At 33.5% G+C, this 11,998-nt stretch overlaps 1 protein-coding gene across 2 annotated transcripts; it reads right to left on the bottom strand.

Moving 5' to 3' along the window:
* Nucleotides 1-1,393: 1,393 nt before the first annotated feature.
* LOC133869743 (uncharacterized) lies at nt 1,394-7,173 on the bottom strand. 2 transcript variants are annotated; one of them, XM_062306822.1, is made up of 4 exons: nt 6,998-7,173; nt 5,570-5,869; nt 5,108-5,224; nt 1,394-5,018 (listed from the first exon to the last, which is right to left on the bottom strand). In XM_062306822.1, exons 2-4 carry the CDS (start codon nt 5,852-5,854, stop codon nt 2,067-2,069), a joined length of 3,354 nt encoding a protein of 1,117 aa, XP_062162806.1. In that variant the 5' UTR covers nt 5,855-5,869; nt 6,998-7,173; the 3' UTR covers nt 1,394-2,066. The 2 variants fall into 2 exon arrangements, with proteins under 2 accessions (XP_062162806.1, XP_062162807.1); XM_062306823.1 differs by having other exon boundaries at nt 5,570-5,866.
* Between the last annotated feature and the right edge of the window lie 4,825 nt (nt 7,174-11,998).

Here is an 11,998-nt window from a genome sequence, read left to right as displayed (position 1 = left end):
TAGGCCTCAAAATATTTTGATCCAGGCTTGCGCTCATCTATCACGTGTACACTATGTCGTACATAAAAATAAAAAATAAAAGCAAATGGCTCATTTGAGTATGTGTTTTTTTGGTATTCTTTTGTATTGTTTTTAAAATTGTAAATACAGAGAAAAATATATATATATTTGAAATTATGTTTTACTGTTTTAAAAAATAGAAAACAAAACTAGGAATATATGTTTGAAAATGTGAATTAAATTGAATATATATATATATATATATATATGACATGTCCATATAAGAGGAGGAGGAAGGGTAACCTCCACTTCATGTCCTCAACCGATTGAGCTACCCATTAAAAACTAAATTGAATATATTTGGAAACAGTAAAACTAAAACCGGAAATAATAATAATAATAAGACGGTTCGAAAACCACCCACAACCACTCTTTGGGGTGGCTTGATCACCCTCGAATTTGACTTTTTCTTTTTTCTTTTTTTCATGGCATTCTCTATTTTTATTTTTGTTTTTGAGTTGGGTTGAAAACAAAAAAAAATCTCTTCCAAACATAAATTCAAAAAATAAAATAAAATAGTTAAGTTGAGTAAAAAACTGGACTTAAAAAAGAAAAAAATTGACTAAAAACAACATGGCCATATAAAATAAGTTCATTTTAAAATAATAATGATAATTTTTTTTTTTTTTTTACGGGCAAAATCTGCTTGTTCTGGTCGACTACTTAGAACCGTCCTCCGCCAAAGGTTGTTCCGGTGGCAGAAAACTCATGTTGTGTGTGTACAATCCTAACGGCCTAAATTGTGTAAACATAAAGCTAGTTGAGGTAACTCCAAGAGTCGTAAGTTATAAACATAATTTCATAAATTTCACCATTCAAATTTTTAGTTCTTTTAAATTTCAAGTAAATAATTGACTTGAACGACGCACATTATACTCATCTCGTCAAGGCATGAGAAATTTGCAAATACTTATAGCCCGAGCAAAATGCATTATTCTGAAGAAGAAAAGAAGCAACTTTATAGAAACCAAAAAAGGAGGGACTATGGACTACTTGCTATTCTTAAGGGACACCATTAAGGTTTCTCAGCAATAAAACTTCCACTTGCCAAATACAAGCATTGAATTCTTTTAAGACGAGAGGTACGTTTGCTATGCGGAATGGTTATTCCGTGAAAAATAAATAGCACTGAGAATGAAAAGTGAAATAGAATAGCCTTATAATATATGATAAGGATTCTAACAACAAATTCTTCCATTCCTAATAAAAACTATTTATTTTTTCTAACGAAATAGTCATTCCACAAACCAAAAATTCCCTAGGACTTCAAAGTAATGGATATCATATGTATTGAAAACTGCATCAATTTACCCATAGCAAGCAAAAACATCACTTAACCGTGGAAAGAAAAGGTCCTATTAATAGCATTAAGGCCATTTAAGTAGCAATTAAAGTAAGCAACATTCAGACAAGCTTTACAAGCTGTACAGCAGCAGAATCAACTTTGTTAGTACCGATACCTGGCATCAACAAATAACAACAGCAACATCTCTATGATTGTCTTCTGTCTTGTTACTCCACCACGTTTTAGTTATAATCCCTACAGTGATGCTTCAATCTGAATGGTTAGAACATCCACATAGGGTTGGTTTTCCCCTTTACCTTCATAATTTGCACCAATTTCTTCAATACCCATTGCTGATTCCACAACTGTCGAGGAGAAATCCATTGATATTTTCAAAAATTTGAGGAAAGTCCATTTCACATCTTTTAACTCCATTGGCTGCAGCCAATATCTCTCCAGATCCAATATTTCCCTCACAAATTTCTTTATGATGCTACAACAGTGAAGCACCTAGAACTTTCAAAAGATGCCTCTGAGACAACGGTCACAAAAGCTAATTGCTGACTTCTTTGTCTTACCTTCATCTACAGAACTATCTAAAAATTATCCAGATACTCTTTGCAGTGTAGAGCTCCGGTTTCTCAAAAAAAGAAAAAAGACTCCTTTCCACGATCAATATCACCATAAACAGTTTCTCTGTAAGCATTTTCTTCTTCTATTTCTATATATGTTTGTTGTAGGATGGAGTGGTATCTGGCAACTCATCCACTACGGAATCCATAATTCCCAAGCCATTCTCAGCATTTGATTCATCTTCACAAGCGTTTTGGATGCCTGCATCTTGTGAAGACTCTTTTTCGTCTTCATATCCAATTCTAAACAATGTCTTGCGACTCTCTGCTTTTGATTCTCCTTCACCATTTGAACCTCTTTCAACATTAATATTCTTATACTCACCACTGATTAGAGAAACTACATGTTGCAATTCAACACTATGAGATGACATGTTTTCTTTATCCTGGCTTTCAACCAAAACCTCACAACTTCCCCTTTTGTCTTTCCTGTTTACAGAATTTTCTAGTGATAATACCTCTGTACCTTTGGAAGCATCATTGTTGATGCCTTGTTCATTAGAAGACTCTTTCTTACTGAAGTTTGGCCTGATCAACTTTCTTCTTTTGTGGTCCCCACCTGATGAGATACCTTGTTCATTGGAAGACTCTTTCTTGCTGAAGTTAGGCCTGATCAACTTACTTCTTTTGTGGTGCCCACCTGATGAACCATCACTCCCAGCAATTTCATTATAGTGTCTACTCTTGGTATTATCTTGAATTTTACACACTTCACTCCGACGTTTGAAATCCACACACGGTGTCCGTCCAACATTCAGATACTTGAAATCCACCAAGCAATCCACTTCCAACTTGGGGTCCCTTAAGTTTTCATGTTCATCATATTCTTTGATCAACGTTTTAGACTTTTTGGTCTTTGCCGATTGGAAGAGACTTTGACGCAACCTTGCCATGACTTCATCCACTGATGTATCCCCATCACATCCGTTACGGCCAACGTCATCACCATTTTCCTCTACATATACATCTGAAGCCAAAGTTAAGCGAGAAAACACACTATTCCTGTTCTTCTGACAGCCATAGGACACGTTTTCAAAACCCTGATAAGACTTGTGATCAAGATTAAGTGAATTGTGTTCATCCAATGATGTATCCTCATCATATTCCTTATGGCTAAAGTCATCACTATTTTCCTTTACATGTACATCTGAAGCCCAAGCTAAGCGAGAAAACACACTATTCATGTTCTTCTGACAGCCAGAAGACATGTTTTCAGAATCCGGATCATACTTGAGATCATGATTAAGTGAATCGTGTTCAGGGTGGTAGTCACTCCTAGGTTCAACAGAATAATCACAGCCATGCAACTGAAGCTGACCATTATTTGACAAAGGAACATTACCAGTAAATGCTTCATTCTTCTCCTCCTGTCGTGCAACCTTCTCACACTCAAGTTTGCCTAATGACTCTACAAGAAAGCCAGAGTAGAATGAAGAGCCCTTGTTTTCCATCCGATTATTTTCAGTCTCTGATAAATGCAAGGGAGCTAAAGCACACTGCAAATAGGAGAGGCCCTCGTAACCTGGATTTTCAGAAGATTCTGCTGCCAAGTTTTCAGAATATGCAACCCTAGATAAAGGCATGATGTTCCTGTAGTTAAAGTGCTCATGATTGTTGGGGGTAGAGAAAGAAACATGGTTTCCAAAACTAGAACTATCATCTGGGCATCTCTTTCTACATTTTGGTTCCACAGATGGGAAATGCAATTGGTTTTTTGGGGAAGGAATGAGAGTCCCGGCATATGGTTTATAAGGGGAAGCACATTCTTTCAATGAATTAGAGCTGTGATCAATCCCTGGAGATGATGAGTACCTATAGTTAATACTAGTGGATTCAGGATCATAAGGAACTGTGCTCATACCAAGTGCATCTCCATAAAGTGTTGAATAGGAAGGGTAACAGATTTGTGTCTCTATTGGGCGAGTGGATGTGGAATATGACCTATGTTGATCTTTAAATACAGCATTGTCAGAGTAGACAGATCTATCAAGGTTAGGTTGATATAAACTACGGCACTCAGTAGACATGGACGGCACAAAGCCATTGTCCATATTACATTCACTATCTAGCCTATTAGTCATTGTATACCTGCTATGATCAGGAACTTCAACTTTGCCTGAAAGATACCCAAAACGGTCATTTGACACGACAGGCCCGTGCTCAATGGACAAGTTATCTCTACTCTCTGACCTGCCACAAGCTGCAAATCTGACTCGATCTATTCCACCTTTAGCCAAAGAGTCCTCAAAATACTCGTTAATGGGTGCAACTTTACCTGAAAGATACCCAGAACGGTCATTTAAGACGACAGGCCCATGGTCAATAGCCAAGTTATGTCCACTCTTTGACCTATCACAAGCTGCAAATCTGCCTCCATCTCTTCCGACTGTAGCCAAAGAGTCCTCAAAATACTCGTTAATGGGTCCAACTTTACCTGAAAGATACCTAGGAGGGTGATTTGACACGACAGGCCCATGCTCAATAGCCAAGTTATGTTCACTCCCTAACCTTTCACATGCCACAAATCTGCCTCCATCTCTTCCAACTTTAGCCAAAGAGTCCTCAAAATACTCGTTCATGGGTCCAACTTTACCTGAAAGATACCTACAAGGTTCATTTGACACGACAGACCCATGCTCAATAGCCAAGTTATGGTCCCTTCCTGACCTAAAACATGCAGCAAATCTGCCTCCATCTCTTCCAGATTTAGCCAAAGAGTCCTCAAAATACCCATTCATGGTCACATCGTAAGTTTTATGTTTATTCCCTAACCCGTTACTTTTTACAAACCTGCTTTCATCACTTTCTCTTCCACCATAGCCAAAAGATTTCCCAGAGTACTGATTCAAGACAACTGGTCCATGATCATTATCCAAATCATTCGGATCTTTTACCTCATCCCTCATTATAGCCCCACCATCATGAACTCTTCGAACTTTACCCTTTGCATTCTCTCTTGCACCTTTAATTTTGCTTAATTGTCTTTGTGGTAGATGATATGTTGTCCTTCTCAAACTGAACAAGCCTAGAAGCCTATGAACCTGTAAAAAGCAGAGTAAGTGGCATCAAAAAATAAGAACTTTATAAATAAATTCCATTGAAATCTAACTTCGATAGCAAAGGAGCAGACCTGCTCTTCAGACAGGCCAAAGTTAAACTTCTTAGCAGAAAAGTAATTTTCTTTGATTGTGTCACGAAACTCAGCTTCAGTAAGTGGGCTACAGTTCCAAATTGGGGTGAATTTCACCTGACAAAGAAATAAACAAAGATGGCTATGTTTGTTAATATGTTTTGAGGGTTTTTGTTTTTTTTTTTTTAAAAAAAATGTTCCAATGTGATATAAAGATGAAATCAGTTTTAAGTGTTTTGTGGTTGTTTGTTAATGATTTGTTTTGTAAGGAGAAAACAGGAGGGAGAAGGAAAAAAGCTTTAATAAACATAGCCATGACTTTCTATGTAATAAGTTAGGGAAAAGAAACTGAATCACTCTCCCCAAAATAAACTCTCAAAAGCCTTCTCCCTGCTACTACTTTAAATGGAAAAGAAGAAAAATGAATTAAATGGACACAAGAAAAGATACACATATCCACACCTGTGCGGAGAATTGCTTTCCTGATGAACGGAATGCATGGGGCACAATATCAATTGCACCATCAGAACATGCCTGGAAAACACCATGTAGGTGTCTCTTATCATATTCAAACAGAAACAAAATCATTCCAGCTTTAACCTGCTTTACAAAGTCGCCATCAGAAGATGGAAGGCCAAACAGTCCCCGTCTTAAACATTCTTTTTTGGTTGTACTGTTCGACATAAAAATCGCACCACATTCAGGAACTCTTCCTGAGACACCATGCTGCTCTTCATCAAACTCCATCAATGCTGTTGACTTCTGTCAAATTCAATAATGATGACAAATATAAAAGCCACAAATATCAGGGTGACAAGATGCAATACTATGGGTTAAAGCCTTAAAAATTGGAAGTTCCTCTGTTTTTGTCAAGAACCAATAACTTCATAGGTACCCCATTGCAGAAATTTTACCAGACTACTAAAGCCAGCACAAATACAGGTAGATAGAGTTAAGCAAGCACGCGCCTAGTAATTTAGAGGGGGAAAAAAAAGGGAAAAGGTTGTAAAGAAAGAACGAAACATATAGAAGCATTTTTACAGCCTGAAAAATTATCTCATAATAAATTAATGATATCCCTTAACTAGTTTAAAACAACCAACTCCTGGACTAAAAACACTCTGATTTCAGGATAAGGAAGAAATCCCAAACAAGGCCAAAAAACTGTACTTGTGACTCCAAGACTTGATGCTAATATGGAGAAATACAATAATTTTACGAGCCCAAACTATAGCTTTGTTTAATAGAAAAAGACACCAACAAATTGAATGTTATCGAAGGTTCTTTTGTTCTTTTGGATCCTTTTCACTGTTTTGAATAGGCATAGGATAATGACAGGAACAAAGCTGTCAAAGACATTCACAATTAAGGAAACACTTCAAATTACTTGGACAAATTTGTCAAAACATTCAAAAAAAAAAAAAAAAAAACGAAACCACTGTAATTTACAGAGAGAACAGGTTCTTTTCAAATAACAAATTTAAATAATTAGGAAATCCTCAAACAGGACAAGTTCCTTTTGGTTCCTGTTTGTTTCGCCAGAAAATACTTCTAGAAATATCTCTCCCCTAAAAACACATATTTTTTATGAATTAAAGGTATCTACCCTAGAAACACATATATGCATACCAATATATATATATATATATATATATATATATATAGAGAGAGAGAGAGAGAGAGAGAGAGAGAGAGAGAGAGAGAGAGATGGATCAACGAACTCTGTGTTTGCCATATACATAAGACATTTTCTATTTTTAATTCCTCGAAAAAAAAATTCTATGAAAACAAACGGAAACAAGGGGCCATGAAATCAAGAAGTCGAAATATCAAAAGCAAAGGAAATAAAAAGACGTGTGCGTGAGAGAGAGAGAGAGAGAGAGAGCTTACACGTTACACCCCTGTTTGGCTGCAATATATTGAAGAAAGAAAGCGACGAATGAAAACTGGGAAACAGGCAGTGCGTTTGGGTGTGTTTATCTTTGGATCGCCATTCACTAGAAAAAAGAGAGAGATTTTAGGTTTATGTTAACAACAATCTAGAAAGGCGCTAGCTACTTGTTTGAAAAAAAGAGAGAGAGAGAGACAGAGAGAGAGAGATAGAGAGATGAGATGATTATATGATATCTACATCCTACAGATACGCGTGACAGGGAGAACACGTCGCGTTGTGGGTCTCTCTCTCGGCATGCGGCGCCTTTTATAATTTTAATGGGGCACTTCTTCTGTATAGCACTCCCAATAGATTATCTATTTACAACTTTAAGCTAGAATAGATAACAAAAGTATTAAAAAGAGACTCCATCAGCTTATGTATTCCAACTCTAAAATAGATTTTTCTTAATTTCATAAATAGTGGAACTCTACAAGTAGAGTTATACTATTCACTTATCTATTTTTTTTTATTCTTCATCTCCACTTTTTTAGCTTTGCTTTTTTCCTTTTTCCCTCCACCACTCCACGTTTTTCTATTTTTTTCTTCCTTTTATAGTGGCGATCTAAGAGAAAGTGTGTAAAGTAGTGGAGTTATGAAGCAGGACCCACGTGGAAAAAAAATACTATAATGAAATAAATTAATTAAAAATAATAAAAAAATAATATAGAGTTAAGAATAGATAATCAGATGTATAGTGCATTTAAAATTCATTAGCTAAACTAGATAAAATAGATTTTAATTAGCTATTCTAGATTGAAAAATACATAAGCCATTGGGAATGCTCTAAGAAATTAGCAATAGTTGAGATTTGACCTTTGTTTCTCTACAAATTTATATTTATTTATTAGGACTAACCTCTCTCTCTCTCTCTCTCTCTCTCTCTCTCTCTCTATATATATATATATATATATATATATATATATATATATATATATATATATATATATATATATATATATCTGGTCAATTTCAAATGAAATTAAGACGAATCATTATAGCATTCCTAGTAGCCTCACAAAAATAATTTTTTAGCTATTTTGGTGAGCCAATTTAATGAAAATCCTGAAAAACCACTCCCAGCAGCCTCACCATTTTAACCAAAAAAATTTGATGACTGAAATTACTAACCAAATTAGATGATGCATTTTCACTCAACAATTCACTCACCAAATTTTGTTTCACATTTCTCTCATTTCTCTCTCACATGATTAGCACACTTTTTTCCTTTTTTCTTTCATTTTCTTCTCCCATCTCCCATCTCTCACACGATAATGTCCTTATTTCATGGATGTGAATGATTTTTTGTAAAAAGATTATATAGAGAAAAAATAAATAAATATGAAAAAAAGTTATTATTTAAATGGAATAGTAAATATTGACTAGTTAAAATGGTGAGGCTGTCGGGGAAATTTTAATAAAGTGGCTCACCATAATAGAAAAAAGTAATTTTTAGTTATTTTGGTGAGTAAAATTTGGTGAGGCTACTAGGAATGAGATTTTATTTTGTTTCGTCAATCTAACCGTGTTGTTATAAAACATAGAAACATACCTCCATAACCTTTTTTCTCATTTTCATTGTTATTTATATGAGTAATGATTCACCACCACCCAAACATACAACTTTTTACCATCTTGCCTATGTGGCAAGGCGGTCCTCCACTACTTTTTGAGTTTTTTTTTTTTAAAAAAAAAATAAATTAGGGTGAGGGACTACCATATAGGCAAGGTGGCGAAAAATTGTATGTTTAGGTGGCATTGAATCATTACTCTATTTATATAGGGAGACTATTTTCCCACACAGACTTGTTACATTGTTGAAAGACGTTTCACTTACACTCTTAATTTTTCTCACCAACTTCCAAACAGCTTGTGTATGATGTTTTCATACGCTATTCAGCATCTAACTATTAGACCATTAGGAGCAACATGCAATCATTTTTTCTAAATTTAGAGAACAAAATTATTTTTTGTTTTCCTATCTAAAAACACTCAACAATAGCTTTTCTTAAATTTTCCTTAAACCATTAAAATATTATTTTTTTTACTTTTACTTTTCTTTCTTTTTTTTTCTTTCATTTTATTATTATAATGAGAAGAGATGTGAGAAGAAAGATAATCGAGTTTATAATTATAATAATTATTGGAAATGCTTAGGAAACTTGTAAGGAATCCGTTACCAATGACTTTTTGTGATTTTATTTTTTTTACATTTTCCCTATATCTATGGAAGAGAACCACCTGTAGAGTATCTGCTACTAGTGCTCTTATATGTCATTTAGTGTATTATAAGTGTTGTGTTGTGGAGTAACAGTAATGTTACTCCACGTCGGCTGCCCACTAATGGGCGTCTTATACGCTACAACTACCACTTGCACAATGGCCATAGTTCCAGCTCCAGCCATGTATCTCTATCTATTTTTAATAATGTTTATGCTAGGTAATAAACTATGCGACCATCAAGCACACTTGTAGAAAATGCTTGGAGTACTATACAAAATCTTGTGTGGACCAGCATAGCAGTATCGCTGTATGTGTCTCATTATTCCCCGACTCATTTGGTTACATCATATTAAACATCTTTAATCCCTCTCAATTCCAATATCTCAAAGAAATGTTTAACCTTTACGTACAAAACATTATGCACCCACAATTATGTTGCAACGTCCAAGAAGCAACACAACTTGCCAACAGTGAGTACAAATACAATACAAATGTGTTCAAATAGTCTTCCATTTGCCCTCATGCCAGTCAATTTAGGTGCAATCACTTTTCCAGCACTGCTCCTTTATACCACATCATACATTGTCATAGGCAACATGCTAGAGTAGCAAACACTAAAACCTCGATGTCATGACATAGTCGAAGGTCACAAAGGGACAAAATAAGGTCATTAATAATGACTTATGGAACTCACACGGTGAGAAAGTAGGAATCGATTTACCATACATGTATTATGAAACACATGCTACGATGGATGTAATGGTCTCAAAATTAATTAATCAGTAATTAACTTAGAGTGTCACCGTATTTTTTCCAAGCTTATTTATTAATGAAATAAATCAAAGAGTTACTAAGACCCCCTGATCAAATGGCAATGTAACAAAATAAAAATAGTTTTTTAAACTACAAGATAGCCAAACAACTAAGTCACATAACATTGAGAAATGATACGTTTACAACTTTTGTACAACTCCAACAACTTTTTTTTCAAATTAATCATTGGATCTGTTTTTTTACACATGGATCCTACATTTCCAAAGGTTTATTTAAAAAAAAAAAAAAAAAAAAATTGTTGTAGTTGTACAAAAGTTGTAAACGTATTATATCTCTATCACATAAATAGATAGAGCAAAATACTAAAAGCATCATAACACAACTTAACGAAATAAATATAACATTAGGTACCTCGGTCAAATACTGATCACCAAGTAAAATCGCAAAATATTACAACACAAGTCTAGTACATAACATTATCAAATACAAACGATAATTATGGGTCCTCCAAAAGCGTAACGCCCCCAAAATTACATAATTATATGTACTTGACTTAAAATGTTAACTCGTAGTGTTATCAAACCAATTAACTGGTAATTAGCTAAATTCACTATGCTATACAAATAATCAGAGTATACTATAGTAGAAAGTGGAATCTAATAATCTAATAATTTTGACAATAAATCTTGAAATGGAACATGTATCATCAATTATAAACTCAAAGCTTCCAAACAGACATTTTTATCACAATAATAAATAACTACTAACTAAACCCACATAACAATGCGAGCCATTCACTTGTTATCTTGATCCCAACGAATTTTTCACTCTACCGCATGGCAACCTGCAAAATAAATTAAACATATTCATTTCTATTTGTTGTGAAATAAAATAGTTCATCGCTTTTATAGGCAGATTTTACGTTCACTTCTGTTTTTGTGAAATAAAATAATTCCTCACTTTTGTATACAAATTTTACAAAAGTTACAATCAAACCTAAAAAGTAGTATTGAAAAAATTATCATATAGTCTAACTTTATTGTATAATTATTTATATACAAATTTTACAAACATTTCAATCAAACTCAAAAAAAAAAAAAAAAAAAATTAAAAAATAATAATAACAAAATTATTATATACGCAGTCTCACTTTTCTTTTATAATTGTTTATACACCAGAGAGGAAGAGCGTTTTTTTAAAAAGATTGAGAATTGTGGTTTAACATGAGTTTAAGAGAGATTTCATCTATTATTAATAAAAAGGTATGGAATATGGACATTCTCATATTTTAAAATAAAGATAATATATATTTAAATGTTATTACCTACGTAGAAAATAATTCTGTAAAAAAAAATTTTGTGAATTTTTTTGTTCGAATAGAAATAGTAGGTGATTGGTGTGATTTAAATGTGAAATGAAATTTGAATTGTTTGTGAGAGAAAAATTAAAAAAAGAAAAAAGTTATTTGATAATAATTTTTAATTTTTAATTTTTTTTTCTCTTTTAGAGAAGTGAAAAATCTATTGAAAATAAAGATATAGGAACTTCGTAAATTAATGAAAACAAAATAAAAAAACTGTATGAAAAATCACTAAACTCTTAAACAGTACGCAAGGCAAATATTAATAGACAAATATTACTTTTCACTTATACAATAAGTTGTGCAACTGGGAATATAAAAATTTTGTCATCAGAATATAATATTGTCTGAATGTAGTATGCAAATTGTAAATTCTGAACATAACTTTGAATTATAAATTCTACAACATCGGAGAAGAAAAGTAAGAAGAGAATAAAAAGATCCAACAAAATATGCTGAAAAATATATTTAATAAATTACAAAAGTAATTTATTATAGTTTTTGACCGTTGAAAATGTACTTTTACACATCAGAAAAATACAAACGTAAATAATAAACGCGTGGCTTGTGTGGGATGATGCGCACATGCTAAGTGTTAAAA

Source organism: Alnus glutinosa, chromosome 5 (genome assembly GCF_958979055.1).
Source record: "Alnus glutinosa chromosome 5, dhAlnGlut1.1, whole genome shotgun sequence".
Taxonomy (NCBI): Eukaryota; Viridiplantae; Streptophyta; class Magnoliopsida; order Fagales; family Betulaceae; genus Alnus; species Alnus glutinosa.
Note: the sequence above shows the minus strand (reverse complement) of the source record. Positions and strands in the feature narration are given on the sequence as shown.